Below are 27,377 nucleotides of genomic sequence, written 5' to 3'. Positions count from 1 at the left end.
GATAGCCGTCCCACGAAACTCAATCCAACCTATGCCTGCCAAATCTTGTTTTATTTGATACTGCCGCTGCAATGCTCCACGTAATTTGATACTGCTGCTGCAGTGCTCCACCTAATTTGATACTGCCGCTGCAGTGCTCCGCCTAATTTTGATACTGCCGCTGCAGTGCTCCACATGATACTGCCGCTGCAGTGTTCCGCCTAATTTTGATACTGCTGCTGCAGTGCTCCACATGATACTGCCGCTGCAGTGTTCCGCCTAATTTTGATACTGCCGCTGCAGTGCTCCACATGATACTGCCGCTGCAGTGTTCCGCCTAATTTTGATACTGCCGCTGCAGTGCTCCACATGATACTGCCGCTGCAGTGTTCCGCCTAATTTTGATACTGCCGCTGCAGTGCTCCACATGATACTGCCGCTGCAGTGCTCCACCTAATTTGATACTGCCGCTGCAGTGCTCCGCCTAATTTGATACTGCCGCTGCAGTGCTCCGCCTAATTTTGATACTGCCGCTGCAGTGCTTCACCTGATACTGCCGCTGCAGTGCTCCACATGATGCTTCGCTGCAGTGCTCCACTTGATCCCTTGCTTCCGCCACAGCGCCTCACCTAACTTAAAACTGCTGAAACAGTGACCTACCTACCTCAATACTACCGCTGCAGTACCATCTTCCATTCCTTCTTTTCTCCAATTTTGGGGGGTCTTCTGGATTATTGAAATAATTCACATGCCGATTCCTTCAATAATCATGATCCATTCAAATCCTACAATTCTTGCTTGCTGTCTAAATTCTGCATTTATGTTTTGGGGGGCAATCGGAGCTCGAGTAGGATATTCTTTCTGAGCCCCTCTATAGCAGACAGCAAGCCAAATCTGTTTACCACTTAAGCTAAGATTATATGGGCACACAAACTCGTGAAGTGAAGTTAATAAACGTAATTTCGGGAGGAGTACGCCCATCTAATCTTCCAATTAATACCGAGGTATAAAACCAGCATCTTACCTCTTCCCGTTGTTAGTTCTTTTGGCATCCCTCCTCCTCCTTTTGTACTTATTTTTGCCTGTTATAGGGGGGCAATCGGAGCTCGAGTAGGATATTCTTTCCGAGCCCCTCTATAGCAGACAGCAAGCCAAATCTGTTTACCACTTAAGCTAAGATTATATGGGCACACAAACTCGTGAAGCAAGAGCTGGCACTGGACACACTGTATATCTGTACATTTTAGTCATGTGACCTGAACACCTGGATGTGACAGTTGTGCCCTGCTGATAATGGGGGAATGTGATGCAGAAAGTTGTTGTGTGTTGATCGTTGATGAAGACATATATCACTACTCTGACTACACACTGGTTACATGCTGAAAATTATGTCGTCCTTTATTGTTTTAAAACAGGTTCTTCATTTGAGTTGAAAGATGTACAACATCAGTGTGTCGTGTGCAGAGATTCAGTCCTCAGTGGGGTTTGTGTACATAATTCTGCCTGTGATTATGAATCAAACACTCAATGATCCTGACTGTGAGCAGAGCTGGTATACAGAGGTGACTGTTACACACACACACACACACACACACAATAATACTGATCTGATCTGATTGTCTTGTGTTTGATTTGTTCAGGACGGGCTTCTGTTAGCAGATCCATCAGATCCACACAAACTGATGTATCTTGTGACGTCTGTATCATCTGATCGTCTTGTCACGTCTCACTGCGTGAATCTGATTCATGAGATCATCTGTGATGAATCAAGAGTAAATCAACTCAATCTCTCTCCTCATTCATCTTTTTTCATATTTAATCCTTCATTAACTATGTAAGTTGCTCTAACTCTTCTTTCTTTCATTACAGCTCAGACTTGAGATCATGTTCAGAGGTGAGAGAGATTCAGATCAAACTCTGTGTTGAAGTGAATCTGTTCTGATTCAGATCAAACTCTGTGTTGAAGTGAATCTGTCCTGATTCAGATCAAACTCTGTGTTGAAGTGAATCAGTCCTGATTCAGATCAAACTCTGTGTTGAAGTGAATCTGTTATGATTCAGATCAAACTATGTGTCGAAGTGAATCTGTCCTGATTCAGATCAAACTCTGTGTCGAAGTGAATCTGTCCTGATTCAGATCAAACTATGTGTCGAAGTGAATCTGTCCTGATTCAGATCAAACTCTGTGTTGAAGTGAATCTGTCCTGATTCAGATCAAACTGTTGAAGTGAATCTGTCCTGATTCAGATCAAACTCTGTGTTGAAGTGAATCTGTCCTGATTCAGATCAAACTCTGTGTCGAAGTGAATCTGTCCTGATTCAGATCAAACTCTGTGTTGAAGTGAATCTGTCCTGATTCAGATCAAACTCTGTGTTGAAGTGAGTCTGTCCTGATTCAGATCAAACTCTGTGTTGAAGTGAATCAGTCCTGATTCAGATCAAACTCTGTGTTGAAGTGAATCTGTTATGATTCAGATCAAACTCTGTGTTGAAGTGAATCTGTCCTGATTCAGATCAAACTCTGTGTTGAAGTGAATCTGTCCTGATTCAGATCAAACTCTGTGTTGAAGTGAATCTGTCCTGATTCAGATCAAACCGTTGAAGTGAATCTGTTCTGATTCAGATCAAACCGTTGAAGTGAATCAGTCCTGATTCAGATCAAACTCTGTGTTGAAGTGAATCTGTCCTGATTCAGATCAAACTCTGTGTTGAAGTGAATCTGTCCTGATTCAGATCAAACTGTTGAAGTGAATCTGTCCTGATTCAGATCAAACTCTGTGTTGAAGTGAATCTGTCCTGATTCAGATCAAACTCTGTGTCGAAGTGAATCTGTCCTGATTCAGATCAAACTCTGTGTTGAAGTGAATCTGTCCTGATTCAGATCAAACTCTGTGTTGAAGTGAGTCTGTCCTGATTCAGATCAAACTCTGTGTTGAAGTGAATCTGTCCTGATTCAGATCAAACTCTGTGTTGAAGTGAATCTGTCCTGATTCAGATCAAACTCTGTGTTGAAGTGAATCTGTCCTGATTCAGATCAAACTCTGTGTTAAAGTGAATCTGTCCTGATTCAGATCAAACTCTGTGTTGAAGTGAATCTGTCCTGATTCAGATCAAACTCTGTGTTTAAGCGAATCTGTCCTGATTCAGATCAAACTCTGTGTTGAAGTGAATCTGTTCTGATTCAGATCAAACTCTGTGTTGAAGTGAATCTGTCCTGATTCAGATCAAACTCTGTGTTGAAGTGAATCAGTCCTGATTCAGATCAAACTCTGTGTTGAAGTGAATCTGTTATGATTCAGATCAAACTCTGTGTTGAAGTGAATCTGTTATGATTCAGATCAAACTCTGTGTTGAAGTGAATCTGTCCTGATTCAGATCAAACTCTGTGTTGAAGTGAATCTGTCCTGATTCAGATCAAACCGTTGAAGTGAATCTGTTCTGATTCAGATCAAACCGTTGAAGTGAATCAGTCCTGATTCAGATCAAACTCTGTGTTGAAGTGAATCTGTTATGATTCAGATCAAACTCTGTGTTGAAGTGAATCTGTTATGATTCAGATCAAACTCTGTGTTGAAGTGAATCTGTCCTGATTCAGATCAAACCGTTGAAGTGAATCTGTCCTGATTCAGATCAAACCGTTGAAGTGAATCTGTCCTGATTCAGATCAAACTCTGTGTCGAAGTGAATCTGTCCTGATTCAGATCAAACTCTGTGTTGAAGTGAATCTGTCCTGATTCAGATCAAACTCTGTGTTGAAGTGAATCTGTCCTGATTCAGATCAAACTCTGTGTTGAAGTGAATCTGTCCTGATTCAGATCAAACTCTGTGTTGAAGTGAATCTGTCCTGATTCAGATCAAACTCTGTGTTGAAGTGAATCTGTCCTGATTCAGATCAAACTCTGTGTTGAAGTGAATCTGTCCTGATTCAGATCAAACTCTGTGTTGAAGTGAATCTTCTGTAAGTGAATCATGATGATTGTGAATGTGTTTTTCAGTGAGGAATGAAACTGCAGCGACTGTAATCTCAGGTGAGTTTCAGCTGATAAACGAATTCACTAATAAAACACTGATTCAGATCTGATTCAGACTCAACCCAGTTTGAATGTGAACAGGCCTTTGTTTTCTGTTATATTGTCTTATATTTGTGATCATTGTGTTTTTTAAAGATGTTCTGGATGAAGTGACTCCGTCTCTCCAGCTCTCAGGTCAAACATCAAGAGCTTTACACCCTTTAAATTCTAATATTGATTCATCATTGTTAGTGATCATCTGATTTCATTGGTTTATTATTGGAGTGGATCAGATGATTGTGTTGTGTTGTTGTTTGTCTAGATCAGATCTGATTTTAGATCATATGGCTTGTTTAGATAATTTGTGGTGGATTTTGGTTCTTTTCTTCATCGTGGTTGTTCTGATGTGTTTCATGCTGCGTAAGAGGATCTTCAGGTGAGTCTGATCTCAGATCAGTGAGTAAATCTCAAGAGCTCATGTCATCAATCACATTTAGCTTAATTTCAGCCTCAGTCATCCGTTCGCAGGATCTTCACCATCTAAAGCTGTCTGATAATATGTAATAATCAGATTCAATCTGTTCTCAGATGTTTTCAGAGGGAAGTGCATGAGGATGATCCAGAAATCAAGTGAGTGAATCCTAACAAACACTAGAGGGTGCTGTAGAAACACTAAGATGGCTTCAATTCCATGAATGAACAGATCAAATGTGCAGAAGTCACTGTGATGTAATGTTGTGGATCTTAAAGTGAGGGAAATAAAGGCTGAATCACATGATCATTTCAGAAGTGAAACAGACAGAAGATATTCTCTGAATGAAGCTTGATCTGCTGAAACTGAATGTGTTTCTCTCAGGGATCCTGAAGCTGGAGTTCAACTGAAGGTCAGAACTGATGATCCTCATTCACTGCAGTTCAACGGCTCCGTGTCCAGAGGATGATCTTCATCGTCATCATCATCATGGTTCATTTACTCAAACTCAGGGATTTTTGCTTCATTATGAACTCCTCAACACTTATTTATTTTCATTCCTGCATCTGTTCTCTGTTTTATTAATGCATTACATTCTTAAAGACTCGATCTGAAACCCTTCTGTGTTTCTGCTGATCTCACCTGAACTCTGTTTTTAAATGCTGGATTCATCACGTCATCTTTATCAGATGCTCTTCAGGTATTTAATGTTGTTTATGTGCAGACTAATTCACTCAACACTTCCAGCTCTTTAACCTTCATTTGAATTGTATTGAGAAAATAATAATAAATGCATGCCTTCTCCTCTCTCTGTCTCAAATTTCTTCACATTCACACTGTTTTAAAGAATATAATATTTTTTAGCACCAAACCTTCATTCAAACTCTCACCGATGACGTTTTATCTTCTGCTTCTGTGTGGCGCATGTGTGGAGTATCAGAACAATAACGCCAAAATCAACAAAACACTGACCCACGGTTTCACAGACAAGACTTAATAGTCTCATTGTTCTGTTAACATGACTTTTATGATTATGAAAAATAACATTACACTGCGTTCCAAATTATTATGCAAGTGACATATCAATAAGATTTCAGTAGAATAAACATTCAGATTTTAGTTTTTCAAAGAAAGTGTTTGTTTGTTTATTTATCCATGTCTTTTTAGATAACTGTTATCAATCTCAGACAAAATAATTTGCCAGGTCTATGGAAACCCTACTTAGAGGTTGTTCCACATTATTAAGCAAGTCACAGTTCTCATGCAATATGGGGAGGAAGAAAGATCTTTCTGAAGATGAAAGGCATGAAATGGTCCAATGTTGTGAAACTGAATGGAGATTATCAAATTATCATAAGATTTGTGAGTGATTTAGAGCACAGCAGAACTCGGTCAGATAAAGGCTTATTAATGAAAGTTCTGAGCCTAAAAACTGAACAGTTTCAACCTATAAATCTTTAACTCTTACCATATAATGCAGTGAAAACATGAGCTGGAGAAAGAAACAAACAGGACAGTTTATTCTTTTTTTTTATTATTTTCTTTCATTTATTTAGTAAAGAGTTGGTAAGATTAGTTGTTTAAGTGTATGATATTCTAGGGTTGTAAATCCATAGGATAATTTTTTTATGATTCATAGGCCTATGTGTGTTTTTGAATATTTTGAAACTATATTTTCATGTCAAAAGTACTCTAATAATCTTGTTTTTGGCCATTTACAAGTTCAAAAATCACAGTATATAAAAGACAACTGTACGACAACTCTTTCATTCAGCAGGAGTTACAGGAGGAAAATCAATGATGCTCGACATTTAAACTCTCCTGTCATAAAATCCTGTTTTTCACATCATCTAGTGTAAAGTTTTATCTCTGTTATGATCGACTTTATTCAACAATATCTTCTGTTCTGTCATTCTCTTACACTGCTAGGAGCTAATACGAGCACCTGCAGGTCACCGACTCGCTTAACCAAAGCCAGTGCTAACAGAAGGGTGGTTTTAAGCAAAAGTGCCCTCAACTCGACCATCTGCAGCGGCTCAAACAAGGGGCCTTGGAGGGTCCTGAGGATGGTGGACAGGTCCCAATTCACAGCTGTATGGGGCGAGGCAGCTTTAGGTTTAGTTTAGCTTTAGGTTTGTCACTTTTTTGCACCCTTGATTTATCAGCAATTCAAAATAATATTCTGGTATGCTGACATTTAATGCTTTAATAGTGACAAGTTTTGTTTTCACTTCAGTTTCTCCGTGTGATGATCAAACAGCTGCTGAAGTGAGATGATCATCTTAAACACTTTCAAGATGTCTTCACAGAAGCTTTATTACTCTATTGAATCAGTGGGAGAATAAAGTTTACTGATCAAACTCTCTCATAATGTGTCTGTCTCTGGTGACTGTTTCTTATGCTCAGCTCAGTGTCTGAACATGTTGTGAGGGAATCAGCTCCTCCTCGAACAGGTCAGAACAGGTAACTAACCGCAGGAGGAACATTTCACTGCATTCAAATGAAAGTAAATCTAAACTCTACTGCTGCTGTTCTCTCCATTTTACTTTTGACCAAATCCTTGTTTCACGCTTCATTTAAAGATTTATTAACGTTTTCTACTGTATTTGTTTTCTAAGCACATTCTTCTTGAGATCTGTCTGTAGTCACATTCACTGAAGATGGCGGAGGGACCTTCCGCACCTGCAGGTATGAATGAAATATCTTCACATGCAATCAACCACGGTGTATCCAATGATTTAGTTTTCTGATATTACGTTTATGGAAAAGTTTCTGTTGTCTGAGTCGTGTATCCTAACAATCTTTTATGTAGTTGTAGTTTTGAAGCTCTTTCACACCAAAGGTGACGAGAAAATGGACTGAATAGCAGTAGCATCAGGAATAACAAAAGAAATATAGCCGTAACATTTAACTAAAGTATAGTTTAATCAATTCATTCATTCCTGTTGTATTGTACTCTGAAAAAAGTGAAAATACTGTTATTTAAAGTGCTTTTTTATATAACGGTCTAATCGAAAAACATGCTTTAGATTTAAACCCGTTTCGTTGTGTTTGACTAAAAGCAAATTAACTCATGTCTTGAAAATAAATAAAAAAAGGAATTAATGTGAACTCAGTATGAACACACAAATGTATTATAGCCTATGACACATATTGTTTCAGTCGCTTATTATGTATGATACATTATGTACAATACTTTTTAAAATGGTGTACAGATTTATGAATTTGATTGCAGAGCCAAGATTCCGCCCACACACTCTTCTGATTGGTTGTTATTTTGATTTATTTTTGTCCTGTCTGGAGCGGACAGACGCATTCCTTGCTGCTGGATTCTCATACCATACCAGTGTCTGCTTAGGACACGGTCGCATTTAATGTCCCACAATGGGATGGGGAATCCTGGAGTGTTTGATGCAGAAAATTAACGTTAAGGAAACAAAGCAACGGAGAGCAATACAGGTCTTTTTTTTAAATCTAATGTTTGTTCTGCACACCAGCGTCCTCACCCGCCTACACCAATGCATCTGTACTCTACTGCCAATTCCTGCAGTTCCCGGATTCCCCAGGTGTGTAATGTTGAATATTTTCCCAGTACTCTCATGAGTTTATAGCCCTATTTGGACGGGATTAGTTTTACATGGGGAGGTGGAGTAATGCAGCTAATTTTACCTCAGGACGTCTGTAAAATTAATGCATAAAATTAATGTCTGTAAAATTAAAATTAATGCCCTAAAACTTGTATAGTTTTTGTCAGTGTTTATTTAAAAACACCCAATTATGCAGAATATAAGATGGTAAATATTTAATTGATGAGTTGTCAACATAATATATAACAATACAATATATATGGTATAATTCTGCCTCAAAATCCAACTATTTTACACAAAATGATAACTGCAAATCAATGTTTCTCTGCTGGAGTCCAGCTGTTTCTGTGAATTGCAGTGATCCTGTTCTGAATTAGGATTTATTGCTGGATCAATGTGCACTGACCGCTACAGTATTCTTGTCAGAGAATACAGAGTCATGTCTCAATGATAGCCTTTTAATGATTGCTCTGGCATCAACAGATGGACATATGCAAGGTTTTCTAGAACAATAAAATAAAAATAATAATTAGCAGATGAATCAATTGTCACATTATAGATATAAATAATAAACAACATAAAATATCTTCTTCTTATACAAGTCACAGCGATCTATTGCTATATTTAACTTCAAAGGATTGACGGCATACAATACAGCGCGTCATTCACGAGCGGTAAATAGGTCGCATTAATATAATTAAATAAACTTAGATACAGCATCTGCAACAAATCTTCTTGCAATATAACATTTATATTCAAATAACACTGGACTTACTTGTCCGTTACTCATACAATGTCCTTATAATGCGAGCAATCCGGAGAACTTTCCAGTCAGAACGGCTGATGCAACTCTATAGTGCTACGCTTATTCTCAGTCTATTAAATCAGCGTAGGCTGCGCAACTGCGCAGATTGTGCACTATTCCATCACGTGCAGCGTTAATTTTGTGCGCATGTTCGTCATTATGCTAAACATGAAGAATTCAGAACAGCCGCCCCCACATTTGAGCAGCAAATGTGTCAAGTAGTAGAATTCTCTATGTTTGTAGATTTTCCGTATTATCTGGAAGTCCTGGAAGAGGGACAAGGCGGGCTACAGGTCGTGTGTAGATTTTATCCCGTACTTGAATTTCAACAGTTCGTATGCAGCCATCTCTGCTTGGAATGAGTTTCACCACACGACCTATAGGCCATTGGGCTCGTGGTAGATTGGGGTCAATTATCATTACCACTGTATCCAGAGTAAGGGGCTCTGTTGGTTTCTGCCATTTGTAGCGGGAATGAAGGGTTGGCAGGTAATCTCGTAGGTAACGGATCCAAAACTGATCTATTAAGTTCTGACAATGCCGCCATCTACGGCGTCCGATGGTTTCAGAAGCATAAACGGCTTGTGGCAAAGAAGCGTCCCGCCGCCCCATGAGAAGCATATTTGGTGTTATAGGGTCGGGATTAGCCACATCAGCTGAAACGTATCCGAGAGGCTTTGAATTAAGAATACCTTCCACTTCAACTAGGATGGTGTGAAGTACGTCTTCTGACAGTGATTGAGTTCCCACAGCGACTTGGAGTGCACTCTTGATGGAACGAATCTCCCGCTCCCATGCTCCTCCGAAGTGTGGTGCATTAGGGGGATTGAATTTGAAATCAATCTGGTAATTTACCAGTTGTTGTTGAAGCTGTGGTTCCAATTCCTTGAAAGCTGTCTGGAGTTCCCTGTCAGCTCCTTTGAAATTCGTGCCTTGATCAGAAATTATTTCTGCTGGTTTGCCTCGCCGGGCAATGAACCTGCGGAGGGCTAGTAAGAAGGCATCTGAATCCAGTGAATTAAGAAGATCCAAATGAATGGCACGTGTCGTCAGGCACTTAAAAATCACTCCCCACCGTTTCTCATTTCGTCTGCCTATCTTCGCAATGAATGGCCCAAAACAGTCAACACCTGTTGAGAAGAAAGGTGGGCGGAAGATGCGGAGGCGAGCCATTGGCAAATCTGCCATTTGAGGTACTTTAGGCTGTGCTCTCCATTTTTGACATTCTGGGCAGTGAAGTTGGTACTTTTTAATGACTTGTCGACCTCTCAAGATCCAATACTGTCTTCTGATTTCGGCGAATAATCTTTCAGAGCCAGCATGTAGCAGCCGTTCATCATAGTCTTTAATAAGAAGCATGGTAGCAGGATGACGAGGATCAAGGACAATGGGATGGATATCAAGGTCACTGACCTGCTGTAACTGCCGTAGCCTCCCCCCTACTCTGATGAGATCCGTTGTTTGGTCCAGCTCTGGTGCTAGATTTCTGAGTTTGCTGCTGATATGAACTGGCTGGCCTGCTTTTAGAGATACAAGCTCTTCTGAAAAACTTTGTGCTTGGCAGGCTCGCAGGAGAATAGCTTCTGCTTCACGGTAACTGTTAATCAACTGAGTCTGGTTTGGCTCTGCCGCCCCGTGGCATTGCTGACGTACAGCCTCGACAAGGTCCTTCCATGAATCAAACTGGTTTGCATCTGGAATATTCTGCAGTACTGATGCAAAACTGCAGAATGTCAGACCTTTCAGTTCGTTGGACTTAGATGCTTGAGTGATGTGTGGTTTCTTAGGCCATTTATCTGGAGCTTGCAGAAGGAAAGATGGCCCGTTACTCCATCTGCTGGGTACAGTAAGCTCTAGAAGTGTTTTGCCTCGTGTCAGGTCGTCAGCTGGGTTATTAAGTGAGTCGACATAACGCCATGATCGCTGATCTGTCAGTTCCTGTATTTCTGATACTCGAGTGCCGACAAATACCTTGAACCGGCATGACTCTGATTGTAGCCATTCTAGGACAGTTGTAGAGTCCGTCCATAGTGTGGTCTGTTGCAAGTAGGATGGCAATTCTGTCTGGATTAATTATGCCAGCTGTGCTCCTGCCAGCGCAGCACACAATTCTAATCGTGGCATAGTCTGTTGACGTTTAGGGGCCACTTTAGACCTGGCCATAATGAATGAGACATTGGTGAGGCTCTCATGAGTTGTAGAAAGGTATGCTACCGCTCCATACGCCCTTTCTGATGCATCACAGAAAATATGGAGGTGATGCTCAAGTCCAGGATTATCCATTGCTACGGGAACATAGCAACGCGGGATTGAAACTGTGCTGAGGTGTGGTAATTCACTCTCCCAGATGTTCCAAGACTCACACAGATCTGCAGGGAGGTCTGGATCATCCCAGTCTCTTTTCTTTGACCACAGCTGCTGTATGAGAATCTTGGCTCTGGTGGTATAAGGCGTAATGAAACCCAAAGGGTCATACTGACTCGCTAGTATCTTGTAAACTGTTCGCATTGTCAATACTGAATGCTCTATAGGTCTGTATCTGTAACCCAGTGTGTCTGTTTCACAATTCCAGCAGAGTCCTAATGTGGGTTCTTGATGGTCACACCGATGGTGTTCCAGCCACAGTTCCATGTCCTGGGATCTAGCATCAGATGGTAAGTGAGCCACTACTGATGATCGGTTGCTCGTCCACTGCCTAATTTCAAATCCACCATCCGCCATTATTGCCCGCAAGTCATCCAGTCTAGTCTTGGCTGCTGCAGCAGTAGGTAGACTCTCCAGACAATTATCAACATAGAAACTGGATTCGACAGACTGGATGAGGTCAGGAGTGCTGTGTGGGTGTTCTTTGATGTGTTTTTGTAGTGCATAAATAGCACAGCAGGGACTACTGGTCGTCCCAAAAGGCAGCACCTGCCATTCATATACTTGTGGTGGAATCTCCCGTTGCAAATCCCGCCAAAGGAATCTCAGTAAGGGTCTGTCCTCGGGTAACAGGCGAACCTGGTGAAACATACCCTTTATGTCTCCACTGATTGCAACACTGTGCTGTCGAAATCGCAGCAGGACCCCAAGGAGGGATGGTCCCAGGTTTGGTCCTGGCAGCAGCTGCTCATTAAGGGACGTACCCTTGTATACAAATGAACAATTGAACACCAGACGTGCCTTTCCATTATGGTAGACAAGGTGATGTGGCAGATACCAAGACTCCTCGGATTCATTAACTTCTTTAGCCGTGATCTCTTTTACATAATCTGCTTGAATCAGTCTATTCATCTCACCTCGATAGGCAGCTGCCTTCTCTGGTTGATCTTTGAGTCTCCTTTCGGTACTGCGGAGATTAGCAAGCACAGATTCTTGCGGAGCATTTAGCTTGGGGGAATCATCAGTTCTTAATAAGGGAGTGGCATAGCGTTGAATTCCGTCGATTGACACCCTACAGGTCTTGTTGTCCAGGATTTTAATAGACTCTTGGTCCTGTTTAGAACGAGTCATCAGCTTTTCACTGCGGTAAGGTAGAGAATCTAGCTGCCACAGTCTTTCGACATCTCTATAGAGGGTGTCATATGTTGTTGATGCTGTGATAAAATAACTCTGAGTAGAAGTTGCTCGATTTTGAAGACCTTCAGGGCCTTGAAGAGCCCAGCCTAGTTTTGTGCGGACTGCAACTGGTCCAACCTGAGTGGCTACATGAACGGTTTTCACCGCAGTGATCAGAGGGCTATTATCTGAGCCAATCAGCAACAAGGGCTGAACATTCTTGAATGACTGCAATGGAATGTCTCTCAAGTGGGCGTATCGACGTCGAAGAGCTTTGATTGGGTAGCTCTGTTCCACTAGATCTAATCCATCTGCAGTGAAGGCATTCTGGATTCTGTACCTGACTCCTGGATTGGTTCTGGAGGACACATCAAAGGTAACAACTGAGCCAGCTAGGAATGTGACATCAGGACGGATAGTGTGTAGGGCTAGGGTTTCTTCTTTCCCTTCCAGGTGAAGCTGTTGAGCAGCAGCAGGTAAAAGCATGGTACGTTCTGCACCGTCATCTAATATTGCAAAGGTCTCAATTGTTCTGTCCTTATTATGTAAAAGCACAGGTACAACCTTCAGTAGTACTCGACCTGAGGGACTGGAAGGTGTGAGGTAGATCCTACTGTTTAACGCGCTGGTGGGCTTAACCTTGGCTCTCTGTTCAGCGATTCCATGGAGGACTTGGAGATGTATCTCACCACAGATTCCACATGGTTTCTTTAGGTTACAGTCCTCTGGACGGTGTGAACGGCCGCATTTCCAGCATCGTTTCCCTTCTGATATCCATTGCATGAGGTTTTCTGTAGATTGCTCCTTTATTTCAGAGCACTGGGTTATGTAATGCTCTTTGCTGTGACAGAATAGACAATGGACTTTGGATTTCTTCCATTGAGGGGGCTGAGGTACCAGCTTAGGTGCCTTGACAACTTGAGGCTCTGTTCCATGGTAGACTGAAGCACCCTGTCCTTTTGATCGAGTTGAAGCCCCTCCCTGAAGTGAGTAGGAGGATTTCTCTCTCTGATAACGTTCAACTAATCTACTGGATAGACGCTGTTGTTGAGCTTTACCCTGCAGCCAACCAGAGAAGTCCTGAAGATTATATGGATTGAGACTGGCGACATTCAGCTTGCCTTGCATTTGTAGGAACTCAATGAAGTTGTCTCTGAGATACTTGGGAAGTTTTCTGAGGAGCCTGTCTACATGGGAACAACAGCTGAGTTCAATGCCTCTTGGGCCCTCCAGGGACAGCAACATACTCACAAGAAGATGAACCCTTAGGGCAAATGACTGCAAACTACTAGCGTCACCAACTTTCACATCTGGAGCGTTGAGTATGGCTGCTATTTCGCTCTGTGCTAATTGATGTGGCTGTCCATAATGCAACTGTAGAGCCTTCATTGCTGCTGTATATGGCCGAGCTTCATGTCGACAAGACTGTCCAATCATTTGAGCCTCTGGAAGCTTAAGATGTTCAAGTAGCACGTGATATTTGTATTTCTCTGACAGCTCAGGATGAGAGTCTAGTAGATTATCCAAAGCTAGTTTCAGATTAGCGAAATCCTTTTCACTGTCTACAGCAAAGTCTGGTATGGAAGGTTTTGGCGCTCCATATAAATTAATAGGAGGTGGAGGAGCTGCCTGATAATTGCCATACTGTGGCCAAGTTACTTCTTGTGCTGGGTAGTGATCACTGTGTGCACCAGGATAATTGTGCTGACAGTCAGTATAAACCAAAGGTACAGGGCGTTGCATCGAATGTAATCCAGTTGGAGGATTCGTAGCCCATTGCTGCTTGGACCAAAAGGGGGCGCCCTCAACTCCTAAGCACCTTCTAAGTTCAGGAGGTGACTTTCCTTCATATTGACTTTGTGGGAGTAACTGTCCTTGTAGAGCAGTATCAGGAGCTGTAGCGAATTGTGGAGACACAAAGCATGATGATGGAATCAAGTGGACTGAACTCATTTCATTCAGTGGAAGTGTTTGCTGGGCAGACTGAGTTCTTATGGCACCATGGACCACGTTCTGCATAACTGGGACATGTGAGATCGGAGGTAATTCGGCTGTTCTTTGTTTGGGAGTCATTATATCAGGCTGAGATTCTGGAAAATTAACTGGTGTCTTTGTGAATTTTGGAGCAGTCGAGGAAATGTTATGAACAGACTCAGGGGAAAGTACTCCCTTTTGTGATGCTATATCAGCCTCTTGGAGTGAGAGGTTGTCTGCTTCCTCCTCCAATAAGAAAGCATTAATCCGTTTTAACATATCCTGTCGACGCTGCTGCCTTTTCTCATAAAGAGACAGTCTGCTTGTAAGCTGTGCAATCTCAGCTGACTCCTCCCTCTCAGTTGCAGAAATGTTCTCCATCAATTCTCTCAGGGATATTTTATCCTTTGATTGGACCTGTTCTGCTTTGCGTACTGGTGTAGACATACTAGGCGAGGATACTGATTTTTCCCCAGCTCTGTTCACTGCAGAAGGCTTTGGCTGTGTTTCTAGTGAGCATGGTGCTGACCTTGGAAAATTATAGTCCACAACGTAGTCCTCCAGGTGCTTAGGAAGCTTACTTTGTCTCACTGGTCTCCCAGCTGAATGATCTGGACTGGACGGGTTATCATCAGGCAATGACATATCTGTAGTAGTCAGCATCCGGCTCGAAGGACCATGTTCTGAATTAGGATTTATTGCTGGATCAATGTGCACTGACCGCTACAGTATTCTTGTCAGAGAATACAGAGTCATGTCTCAATGATAGCCTTTTAATGATTGCTCTGGCATCAACAGATGGACATATGCAAGGTTTTCTAGAACAATAAAATAAAAATAATAATTAGCAGATGAATCAATTGTCACATTATAGATATAAATAATAAACAACATAAAATATCTTCTTCTTATACAAGTCACAGCGATCTATTGCTATATTTAACTTCAAAGGATTGACGGCATACAATACAGCGCGTCATTCACGAGCGGTAAATAGGTCGCATTAATATAATTAAATAAACTTAGATACAGCATCTGCAACAAATCTACTTGCAATATAACATTTATATTCAAATAACACTGGACTTACTTGTCCGTTACTCATACAATGTCCTTATAATGCGAGCAATCCGGAGAACTTTCCAGTCAGAACGGCTGATGCAACTCTATAGTGCTACGCTTATTCTCAGTCTATTAAATCAGCGTAGGCTGCGCAACTGCGCAGATTGTGCACTATTCCATCACGTGCAGCGTTAATTTTGTGCGCATGTTCGTCATTATGCTAAACATGAAGAATTCAGAACAGATCCATTTGCTTCTTTTTTTCTGTAGCTTTTGACAGTCTTTAAATATATACCTCAGGTTTTGTGTCAAAGCTATTTGTACAGTCAATGGTTTTGTGCGTTTTTCGCGGTATTCACGCTGAAAACCAATGCTGCCCCTCAGTCTTTGTGCCACTCAGTGGGTGTAACCACAGTCATAACGGTCGACGATGACGTCACGTGCATAGGCTACCCTCTAATCAAGCTCATGCTCTGATGACAACCTGAAAGGCTGTTTCATAGGGGTGTAATTTGAGGTAGGGGGTGTAATTTGTAGGTTGTGGTTTGTAGTACTGTGTGACACACTTGGCTAATAGACATGAGTTGCTCTTGCATTCCTGTTGGAGGCGTTGCAAATATGGCCACCGAGTGAACTGACTTGTACTTTTGGTTCGTAATTAGCATGGTGCAGGTCTTATACGCCAGTGGTGAATTACAGTTACTTAAATGCAATAATTTTATCCACAATCTATTTTATTACTGTATTATAATCTATTAGATCATTATAAGGTACGGTGTTAGTGGTTTAGAGTCATTTAGATTCATTTCGAGGAATATGAAAGCAGTTTTTCTGTGCAAGTGAGAAGCAATAAAGAGCTGCTGCAGAAATCTGCACATCATTTCACAACCCTTCTTTTTGTTTAATCCTGACATTATTTGATTCAAAGCCACCATAGTGTAAATGCTAAAGATCTTTTAAAGATGTGAATGGAGGTAAAGGCTGGTTCGGGTTAATATCTCAGAGTAGAGGCAGCGGCGTCTGCAGATTTACAGCTGTACTGTACCGAGGCTTTCCCGTAACCAGAGATGTCAATCATTCCTGAATTCTTTTCAGTGTTTTGACCAATGTGTTTGAATTGATTAGCATTCATGTGGACCGCTCTTTCACTGAATCATCTAAGCAGATTCTCAGTCAGTAAAACATGAATCAAACTGAAAATTTATGAATCTCAAATCAAATCATTTTTTATTTGTCTCCCCAAAGATTCACACTTTTTTCCGAAACCTTATTTCAATAAAGACACAGTAACTTCATACATACTTTTAGAGTTTTTTTAAGGATTTCAACAATGTTTGTTCCATAAATTCTGTCAAAGTTCACACAGTCTACAGACAAGATATTATGGGCATAGATTAATTTTTTTTTATCTAGATTAATCTAGATTAATTTTGGAATTAATCTAGATTAATCTAGATTAAAATGGCTCATTTGAATTCTGCCGAAGACATTCAGAATATGTGAGATAGGCCTACCCAAATTGTCCCTGCATCCCAATGTCCATACTATCCATCCTAAATAGTATGTGAGATTAAAATAAGTGTGTCCCAAAGCGTAGTATGTTGAAAGGAGTATGCCAAAAGTCCCCGGATGGTCTACTATTTGCGGTAGATTTTCGAAGTGTGGATCCGTGCACATTATAGAGGCTAATATTGCCCACAACCCATTGCGCATTGTATGAGGATTCAGTTCAGAACTACAAACACGAGTAAAAAGTGTTAAAAAATACAAAACATGGCGAATATGCACGATCGACGCTGAGAGGTTGTTTGAGTGACTAATAATCAGTTCAAACTGATAGAAAATATTTATTTAATGTTATATGTGTTATTTTTCATCTGCAAATACCAATGTGGACTTTTATAAATATCCTATTGGCCATCAACTTTTAAATGCATCATTATGCATTAATATGAGGAGAGTTCTCCACATGAAAGACTCGCGACTGCAGATCAACGTGCTGCATTTCTCTCCGATACGGTAGGAAATTAGTTAAATGAAATGTGGAGGATGTAAGATGATTGACAGGGCAGTTTACGGTGACAGGATGCAACAGAGAGCAAAGACGCAATTGTATGACGTGATAGTATGTCCCAAAGCTTGTCTACTCTTTTGCTACACACTCAAAAGTAAGTGCTTTTTGTTCACAGAAAGAGTACATACTTTTAGGGCGTAGTATAAGTAGGCGAATTGGGACGCAGCAAATGACTAAAAGTAATCCGCCATTTTGTCCGACAAAGCAGATAGGAATTAGAGTTAAACTTGAAAAATTTTGTATATTGACATCTTTCCGCGTTTGAAACAACATTGATTCTCATGTTCATTCATGTTTATTTGATGCTATAAATGGACTCGTAGTAAGAAATGATCGGTTTACGAGCCTCTTGAGCTGAGGCGCTACAGCAATCTGTCACGACCATGATCACGACACATTAAAGAGCAACAAAACGGTTTTTATTGTTTGAATTTCTTAAAAAACTATACAGTTTTAAAGCTGGGACTTTGTTAAATATCATAAGTAACCTGCTCTGTCTTGTCTGTCGACGTGTTGTCAGTGTCCTCTTTGCTCCGTGATGCATTAATCACTGTGTGTGGTGTGACAGCGCCACGGCTTGTCGACCAAAGCAACAGTAACTAAGGGGGGCGGGTCTTTGCGAAGGGTCAGTTCGGCTAGGTATACATCCGCGCTAAAATATCAAGGTGAAAGTCATCATAGCTTGCGTAGTATAGACCCAGCTCCCAACCCAACTTTGAGAATAGATTAACGGCGATATTTTTTTTATCGCCCGATAAGAGTCTCACGTTAACGCAGCACGTTAACGCCGATAACGGCCCACCACTACAAGAAATATTTACACTTGTTTGTGAAACACAGACAAACTATATTCTATATATTTTCTTACTCTTGACCTCCAATGAGAAGAATAACATCTTGACCAGGCATCTTATTCCATATTTTTTATTTCAGATATGTCAGCAATCAGCTCCAATCCAGATGATCCAGTGATCCGGATTCTTCTGATGGGTAGAAACGCTTCTGGGAAAAGTTCATCTGGAAACACTATACTTAGAGAAAAAAAGTTCAAAGCTCAAAAACATAAGAAGAAAAATGATGCTGAAGTTTGTGAGGAATTAACTCAGATCGGAGAGAAACAGGTGTGTGTGATTATTTCTCCAGATCTACTGGATCCAGATCTGTCTGAGGAGAAGCTGGAGATGCTGAAAGAGCAGCTGGTCTCTGGATGTTCAGCAGGTCTCAGTTCAGTTCTGCTCACCGTTCCTCTAGAGGAACCTGTGGGAAATGAGGAAGAGATCCTGGATTTCATCAAGTGTTTATTAGGTCCTGAAGTTCAGAAGTACATCATGATTCTGTTCACACATGGAGATGAACTGGAGGATCTGGATGAGACCATTGATGAATATCTTCAAAACAAAGATCATGAGGATCTACAGAGACTGGTGACTGAATGTGGAGGAAGATTTTACTGTTTCAATAACAAGAGAAAATCAGAGGGTCAGATACAAGGACTACTGCAGAAGATTGAAGGAATGGTGATGGAGAACGGTGGGAAATTTATCATGGAACAAATGAAGAGGAATGGCAGCAAAGACCGTCCTCGTGTCAATTGTAAGTAGTCACTAATAAATGACTTTAATAACACAAACACGTGAGGGATTGTTCAAGTTTGAGTCGATTGTATGTCACACTGAAAAGTGATTTGATGTTTCTGTTGTAGTTTCAGGAGATTTTCCAGCAGATGAGACTGATGTGATTCCTGGGAAGAAAGACCAGATCAGGCTGGATCTGCTGGGAAAAACTGGATCTGGGAAAAGTTCCACTGGAAACACCATCATAGACAGAATCCTGTTCACATTACTGAAACAGTGTCATTCAGAAACTAAACAGATCTCAGTGATCGACACACCAGCACTCGCTTGCATCAACTGTTCGTGAATTAAAACCAAAGCTTGTTGTGATGTGAAAAGTTACAACCTGCTGCACACGACTCAATATTTGACCACTGCAGCATTAAACTTAAGCTCAAAGTATACTTCGTTTTTTTAGCGTACACACACAGTTACTTCATTTGACTCGTACGCACACACAGGCGTTGAACGCATGCGCAGTTTTGAACAATTTCTCTAGAAAGTTACAATCCATGTAAATATATTTGCATTCTTTCATGCTAAAGTTGTATAAATGAGGGTACTTTCTAACCTCTTCACACAATCTCTCATCTATGTAGGCCTCCGTTGTCGCTGTAGCTTGCATGTGTTCCGGTCTATTCTGTTTATGCAGTTTTTCTTTGATTATCTTGTAAATTGAAGCCCCCAGGGCACGGCTGCCACTTTGTGGATAAACTAATTAATGCTATAAAAAAAAAAAAAAAATTGTAAATGCGCATGTGCAACCTACAAAAATCAACCTACAAAAATCTGGCAGTGCACATACAGTACGCTCATACTTTTCCTGAGGACGTAATTCGTGTCGTGCGCACACGAGGGTCAGCATACAGTGCGCGCGACGCAAATTTCGTGACTAAAAAGTGAAGTATACTTTGAATTGAAAGCCTACATATAAGCTAAATATTTATGGAAAGCTCAAATCAAGAATAAAATAGCAGGTTGATTGAATCACATCAGTACATCGCTGGTGTCGGTGGCAGAAGTAAGCAAGTACACGTGCAAATTAAGTCCATGCATGCAGATGTTAAAATGAAACTGTCTCTTTATTTTGTTCATCAATAAACACTGCTTCCAGTCAGCTTCCTGTGAGCTCTCGTTCTTTACTGTTCGTGACACACAAGCATAAAGTTCATACCCTGCAGACAGAACAAACACTTTGTACATAATCCATGTGAACACGGTAAGCACTCATCTGTGTGTTAAAGCACGGTCAAAAACTGTTTGCCTCCCTGCCGCCAAACACACCTGTTGTCTCATTAACACCGTGCCAATCCAACCATCTTAGAAAAGGTTCATCCTTTATTGAACTCCAAAGGTTCGATCTCTTCTAAGAGTGAGTTTTATGTTATGTGTAATGTTGTTAAATTCATGTTTATTGCACCTTTTACTGTCGTGTTGTCATGATGGTGTTTAGTGTTTGTGCGAATAATACTGTACACCATCTGTGAACAATATTTGAGAGGAACATTTGTATACATAGAAAAAGATCTTTGAGTTCAGCTCATGAAAAATGGGAGCAAAAACAAAAGTGTGGTGTTTATAATTTTGTTCAGTGTATATTGTAGTATATATTATTTTCAGCTTTAGAAATGCTGCTTGTGATTAACTTTGATTCATCATGTGACAGATGTTAGTGCTTCTTTTGGTTGTAAATTAACATTATATCAGTTAATGAAATAGATTTTTATTGTAAATTGAAGTTAAATTTGTAAAAGTTAAAAGACCATATTTTTTTTTACAGTAAATTTCTGGCAACCACAGCAGTGTTTTTTAACAGTGTGTGTTTTAGAGGTACATGACTGTACTCATAAAAATTAATGTATGTTTAGAATTAAAAGGTTTTATATGATTATAATGATATTTTTTGTAGAATTACAGTAATAAACAGTAATTAAAGGATAAGATATTACTGTTTTTTTACAGTTTATCTATGTTTTTTTTTCTGACATCATTACAGACATTTTCTGGTGCCAGAAAATTACTGTTTTTTTTTTTTTTGTTTTTGTTTTTGTACATTCTTTTTTTACATTGTATGTTGATTCCCATTGACTTCATTTGTATTTTGTCCATAAAATAAATCAGCAGAAGATTATTATTATTGACAGAATGGATAACGTTTTTAAGCTTATCTCTTATGACAATGTTTCTTTGATTCTGTCTGCTGTTGTCTTGCTTTAGACTTGTGTTTCTCATTTCCGTATTCAGTGTGTGAAGCTGGTTTGATCAGTTTCTGTGTTTGATGTGAGATCATGTGAGTTTGGTCAGTGCTGTAGTGAATAAGGTGCCTGATGATATGAGGAACATGAGAAACAAAAAGTGAAAGTAAAGTAAATTCAGCAGCTCGGGGATTTCCTGAACCACGTGGCATATCAATAGTTTGATTTATTAATGTTTACAGTATTTGTTTTCTAAGAATCTTTTTTTATTGAACACGTAAACTGTCTGGATTCTGAGTTGCTTTCACTAAAGATGGCAGAGGGACCTTCATCTCCTACAGGTAAGAATATCTTCACCAGCGACTGTAAATTATGTCATTCTGTATTTGAACAAATATTGTCGTAGTTAAATAGATTTTTCTCTCTAATATGTTAGAGTTGTTATCTGCATGTTTCTTAGATTTTTCGGGACAAGTTTGTTGTCAGTCAGGAATATTTTTAGAATGAAAAAAAGGGGAAATGTGTTATTCATTCTAATGAGGAAAATGGGGACAAATATTCAAAACTTTGCTTTTTTCAATGAAAACATGGAAACAATCTGTTGTATAATGCTTTTATTTTTTGCACTTCAAATGAATAAATCCAGAACTGATTTTATATTTATCTGCAAACTACAAAAAAATAAGGCAAATTAAAATGCTTCATTTTCCCCAACTAGGGGGCATGGCATACTTTCTGACCACATCTATAAACCCCACAATCGAGACTCATTGACACATTTTACAACAGAAGCACAGGTAAACCGGTCAGGCTGAAGGAAAAACACATTTATCACATTCACGGTACATAGTTACCGTCCTTACTATTGTTACATCCCCTGGCGTTATTAAGGGATATGGCGGAGAATAACATGAAATATCGGGGTCTGACTTCGGTCCGATGCCAGTGCAAGCAAATGAAACCAAAGCCTAAAGGCAAAAGCAGCAAGTGTTTATTTACAATGATACAGTGGGAAAACTCATACACCAAAAGAAAAAAAAAGACGTGGTATCGGAAATGTCGTAGTACTCCCCACAAGTCGTGATACGAGCTCATCACATTCACATTTTGACCTGAGAGGGTGTTCATGTCCGATTTTTTAAAACTAGGAAACTATAAGCCCATTTACGATTCCAAGAGCACGTGAAGGCTGACAGTTATCTTTCCCTGAGTGAGCATCAGTAGGGATTAGCCACGAGTCGCACTGGAGTGACGCCAACTCCCCTCGCCCATTGATGACGTCATCGCCTCCAAATATGTTTGACAGGGATCAGAACCAATGGCGCAGAGCTTAGAAAGTGAAAGTAAAACTTGTAAAAATCAGCCTTAAGTGTTTCTTCTGTGCTTCTTGGCTTGTTTATTGTGTTCATTAAACTGAGCATCTCTTGTCACTGTCCAGCAATAGTCTGTATGATGCAATACTGCTTCTGATTGCATCATTTATTGATTTGGCTAAAAAGCAGGTACCAAACCCAGTCATAGAGTTATTGATAGATCCAGTCACATTTGTATTTCAGTCAGTTATGTTTTAAATAGGGATCTCTTCCCTTTATTACTCAAATCCTCTGCCAATCCCAAGTCAAGGGTCTAATACTGACCAATATATCTTTGAAAACTACAGCCAACCATCAGTTTTGGTTCCCAGTGACCCAGAGTTAGTAAAGTTGGACTCCATTTATTTCAGAAGCACTTTGGCTGTAGTGTTATCAGACATGTTATGCCACACTAATGGTGTAGTAGTCTCAAATTTAACCGGGATTTTTCCCCATGAAGACACAAAGTAACTTCATATAGATTGAGAGTTTTTTGAAGGATTACAGTAATGTTCATTCCAGTGGAAATAAAGTTCACGCACACCTCCTTTAAGACTCATTTACACACTTAACAAAACAATATTAATGTTTGTTTGTGACACATAGGCATTTGTTCTCTTCTTACTATTGACCTGCAATGATCTTATTTCATATTTTTATTTCAGAAATGTCAGAGATCAGCTCCAGTCCAGATGATCCAGTGATCCGGATTCTTCTGATAGGCAGAAAGGCTTCTGGGAAAAGCTCATCAGGAAACACTATATTGGGAGAAACAAGGTTTAAAGAGCATGAGTCTGAAGTGTGTGATGGTAAAACACAGATCGGAGAGAAGCAGGTTCATGTGATTATTTCTCCAGATCTACTGGATCCAGATCTGTCTGAAGAGAAGCTGGAGATGATGAAAGAGCAGCTGGTCTCTGGATGTTCAGCAGGTCTCAGTTCAGTTCTGCTCACCGTTCCTCTAGAGGAACCTGTGGGAAATGAGGAAGAGATCCTGGATTTCATGAAGTGTTTATTTGGTCCTGAAGTTCAGAAGTACATCATGATTCTGTTCACATATGGAGACGAACTGGAGGATCTGGAACAGACCACTGATGAACATCTAAAACAGAAAGATCGTGCTGATCTCCAGCGACTGTTGACTGAATGTGGTGGAAGATTTTACTGTTTCAATATCAAGAGTAAATCAGATGGTCAGATACAAGGACTACTGCAGAAGATTGAAGGAATAATGATGGAGAACGGAGGGAAATTTATCATGGAACGAATGAAGAGGAGCAACAGCAAAATCAATATTGTCAATTGTAAGTTGTTTTTTGTTGTAAATGACTTTAATAATACAAACTTATGGCAGATATATTTACATTTAATCATTTAGCAGACACTTTTATCCAAAGTGACTTACAAATGAGGAGAGCAATAGAAGAAATCAAACCAACAGTAGGGCAACAATATGCAAGTGCTGTGACCAGTCCCAGTTTCTCCAGCACAGTACATGTTTTTTTTTTATTTTTTATTTAATAGATATATAGAATAGTATAGTATTAATGAGTCAAGTGTTGGTGAAAAAGATGCGTCTTCAGTTTCTTGAAAATGGCTAAAGTGTCAGCAGCTCGGGTTGAGTTAGGCAGGTGATTCCAGCACAGTCCAGGTAAAGCCACAAGCATGTCACACTAATTTTCAATGAAGAATCATAGAGATTTATTTGATATTTCTAATGTAGTTTCAGAAGAATCTCCAGCTGAAGATCCAGATTCATCAGGTTCCTGAGAGGAAAGATCAGATCAGGCTGGTTCTGCTGGGAAAACAGGATCTGGAATAAGAGCCACTGGAAACACCATCATCGGAAGAAATGTGTTTGAATTCTCCATCAGCACAATCTCTGCAGAAAGTACAGCTAAATGTCACAAACAAGTGCCTAATTAAACACTTCAGAATACTGGAATAAACTAAACTCATCTGAACTAAAGTATCTGTTTGAAGAGAAAAACATAAACTGTATATAAAGCTATAAAGTAAAAACTATTACTAAATGCTGTTACATACTATTAATCCAACATCAGATTTAAGACAGACTTTTTTCATCACCATGACAGTCTTTGTTTAGTTTAATGTTCTGTGGATCAAGTAAAATATTATTAATGTGTCCAACACCAGCTGTAAACCTGGAAATATTTCTTGCTTCTTAACAATTTCAAATGAAATGAAATAATACAAAACAAAATAATAATAATACCACATGGAACAATGGAATATTGTGTCACCTGTCATGGGTGATCTGTGTTTGATTTGGATTTGGGTGGGTTTATCACTTTTTCTTTTTTTAGTTCTGTGACCTCATTTTCAGTTTGTTTTCTTGGTTATTTTTACACCTGTTGCTCATTTCATTGATTATGTAAGGAATAATTGACGACGGCCACGATGCAAAGCGTCCGTGTATGCATTATTTTCTAATAACTGAATGTCCAGAAAGCAATTATTCCACTTATATAGGGTACCTTTAAGATGTACACACACAGAACAAAAATCAGCGAGAAACTGGACCAGATCAGCACAATGATCAATACAAAACATCTGGATGTGAAAAGTCTTTGATTAACATTGTTCTGCTGATTTAAACCAATGAAATTCCAGAAATACTAGTCGGTTGATTCAGAGATCATACCTTAAAGTGCAATATAATAAATATCCAACGGAGGGCGCCAGCGTCATTTTTTATAGCTTGGCCTTTTGTATACTAGTTGCAATTTATTATTTGCACGTAACACCATTTTGCATTTTGTACCAAGATTTTAGATTTCATGATGTTGTTGGCCCTTGAAAACAAGTCATGCACACCGTGTTCCAGCGACAGGAAGGAAGGAGCTTTGATGCAGTAAATCATCCATAGGTACACTAAAGCAGATGCATACTGTTTTGTTTTGGAACCAAGGCTCAGTCATGTGGGGTAGCAGCGCCCGCAAAGCCACGAGCCATAACAGCTACATCCTGAATACTGCCCGACGCGCCTCATAACAATCGTTCTCACATGCATCACACGCCCACGAGAACATCAGCTTTTGAAACGGTTAAACTAAAAAAGTTGTGGAACTGAAACTGCTGCAGGATGATGAGGTGAGCCCTTACTGTTTTAGAAAAGGATTTCCCCTAAAAACAAGACGCTGTGCTCGGATTTAGTGGGGCAAGGGTTTGGTAGTGAACCCCTGCGAAAGAGTTTTATTTGCAGATTTGTCCAAAAACAGAAAATTTTTAAATTTTTTTGTCTAAAATAAATATTTGTAACACAATGATTCATGTTTTCATGGTGCATGATAGCTGAATTATTAGGAAGTATGAAATCAGTACATCAACACAATCTTACAATCAATAAAATCATGTGAATGTAAATGGAATTCCTTTAATCAACACACTTCATCACTTCACAATATTTCAAGGCCATGAAATGAGTTGAATAGTGGTGATTTGAGCTGAATTGGCTCAGACAGCATTGACCACCGAAACTGCCTATTGCTCAACAGAAACATAGAAACTCTCTTTGCCATGCAGTTTGGGACTTCACATCAAATTTAACTTATGTAAAACTTATAACTAATGTTAAATATATAGAGAACTGAAAGTAAAGGTTCAATAATACGGTTGTTTGATATGTAAGGAGATGCATGTCCTAGAAACCTTCAGATTTTGAAGAAAAAAAAACAGTTTAAAGTCATAAATTTACATGAATGTTAAGATCAGACTAAAAATCATCAGAAATTCTCTATATTGAGAACAATATATCAAATTTAACTCAGGACTCTATATATTACTCTATGGAAGTGTAAATGAGTGATTTAAGTTACTTTGTATTTTTATGCAAAGACCCTCCACTACATCTACTAACTTTCAGTAATCTGCCTATCTGTTAGGCTCATATATGCGGCTTTTTACCACAGACATGCCGAAGAGGAAAAAACACCAGTTTTGCATCATGTGATGGGCTTACCCTGCTAGACTTCACTCTAAAGCATGATGTGAGGAACTATCAGAAATTCAGATGGTGTAATAGCAAGTCATGGAACAGGTCATTGCTTACATTACCATTACATTACTAAAAACAAGCGTTTTTCATCATTACAATTATTGTAGTATTGCATTAGCAACTTAAGAAGCAGCTTTCAACAGGCCCACTTCACAGCAATGCTTCAAATCGGCTTTAACATGAAGATACAAAGATAAAGAAACATTTATAATCATTAAACAGATGACTAGAACTAATAACAAAGCAATATCTGAAAATCTTAATGCAAAGTTCAAAGATGAATTTATTACACAATTTGAGCTGTATAGTGGCATGTTAAAAATACGTTATACTAAAAGATTGCTTATGAGATTTCATATAATTGGGTTATATCAAATATGTGTTTATATATGTTTTATATTCATGCCATTGTTTACTTCTCAATTTACAAAATGTAGTTTCGCTGATTGTGCAATGTCATATGAATCAGCAAGCTCCAAAATGATTGTTGGTGGATGTGCAACATTTTCATCTTAATGGCCAGCCTGTGGTCAGCTGTAAAAGATGCAGAAGCAGAACAAAGTATTTTGGTGATTTTGGCTTAATTTGTGACACTTGAGGAAGCAGCTTGACCTAATATAACCTTTATATGCCATAAATATGGCATATAGAAAATGAGTGCCCAGTTTACAAGTCAAATACTTGCTTAGTCAGCTT

At 39.6% G+C, this 27,377-nt stretch overlaps 2 protein-coding genes across 4 annotated transcripts; both read left to right on the top strand.

The window, feature by feature from the left end:
- Nucleotides 1-7,133: 7,133 nt before the first annotated feature.
- LOC137015646 (uncharacterized) lies at nt 7,134-20,143 on the top strand. 2 transcript variants are annotated; one of them, XM_067380703.1, is made up of 3 exons: nt 7,134-7,149; nt 18,437-19,096; nt 19,206-20,143. In XM_067380703.1, the coding sequence occupies exons 2-3, from the start codon at nt 18,439-18,441 to the stop codon at nt 19,421-19,423; spliced, it is 876 nt and encodes a 291-aa protein (XP_067236804.1). In that variant the 5' UTR covers nt 7,134-7,149; nt 18,437-18,438; the 3' UTR covers nt 19,424-20,143. The 2 variants fall into 2 exon arrangements, with proteins under 2 accessions (XP_067236804.1, XP_067236807.1); XM_067380706.1 differs by lacking the exon at nt 7,134-7,149 and adding an exon at nt 7,904-8,027.
- Nucleotides 20,144-21,437: 1,294 nt separating this feature from the next.
- Nucleotides 21,438-25,973, top strand: LOC137015804 (uncharacterized). 2 transcript variants are annotated; one of them, XM_067380731.1, is made up of 4 exons: nt 21,438-21,652; nt 22,030-22,108; nt 23,329-23,967; nt 24,387-25,973. In XM_067380731.1, the coding sequence occupies exons 3-4, from the start codon at nt 23,331-23,333 to the stop codon at nt 24,431-24,433; spliced, it is 684 nt and encodes a 227-aa protein (XP_067236832.1). In that variant the 5' UTR covers nt 21,438-21,652; nt 22,030-22,108; nt 23,329-23,330; the 3' UTR covers nt 24,434-25,973. The 2 variants fall into 2 exon arrangements, with proteins under 2 accessions (XP_067236832.1, XP_067236831.1); XM_067380730.1 differs by lacking the exon at nt 22,030-22,108.
- Nucleotides 25,974-27,377: the final 1,404 nt, after the last annotated feature.

This window comes from Chanodichthys erythropterus, chromosome 3, assembly GCF_024489055.1.
Source record: "Chanodichthys erythropterus isolate Z2021 chromosome 3, ASM2448905v1, whole genome shotgun sequence".
Classification (NCBI taxonomy): domain Eukaryota; kingdom Metazoa; phylum Chordata; class Actinopteri; order Cypriniformes; family Xenocyprididae; genus Chanodichthys; species Chanodichthys erythropterus.
This window is presented reverse-complemented; position numbering and strand designations above follow the sequence as displayed.

Bases quoted from the DNA above. Each gene is read 5' to 3' on its own strand.
- LOC137015646 (XM_067380703.1), top strand. From the start codon at position 18,439: ATGTCAGCAATCAGCTCCAATCCAGATGATCCAGTGATCCGGATTCTT. The intron at 19,097-19,205 runs GTAAGTAGTCAC...TTTCTGTTGTAG, and splicing joins AGACCGTCCTCGTGTCAATT to TTTCAGGAGATTTTCCAGCA.
- LOC137015804 (XM_067380730.1), top strand. From the start codon at position 21,625: ATGGCAGAGGGACCTTCATCTCCTACAG. The intron at 21,653-23,328 runs GTAAGAATATCT...TTTTTATTTCAG, and splicing joins GGGACCTTCATCTCCTACAG to AAATGTCAGAGATCAGCTCC. The intron at 23,968-24,386 runs GTAAGTTGTTTT...TTTCTAATGTAG, and splicing joins CAAAATCAATATTGTCAATT to TTTCAGAAGAATCTCCAGCT.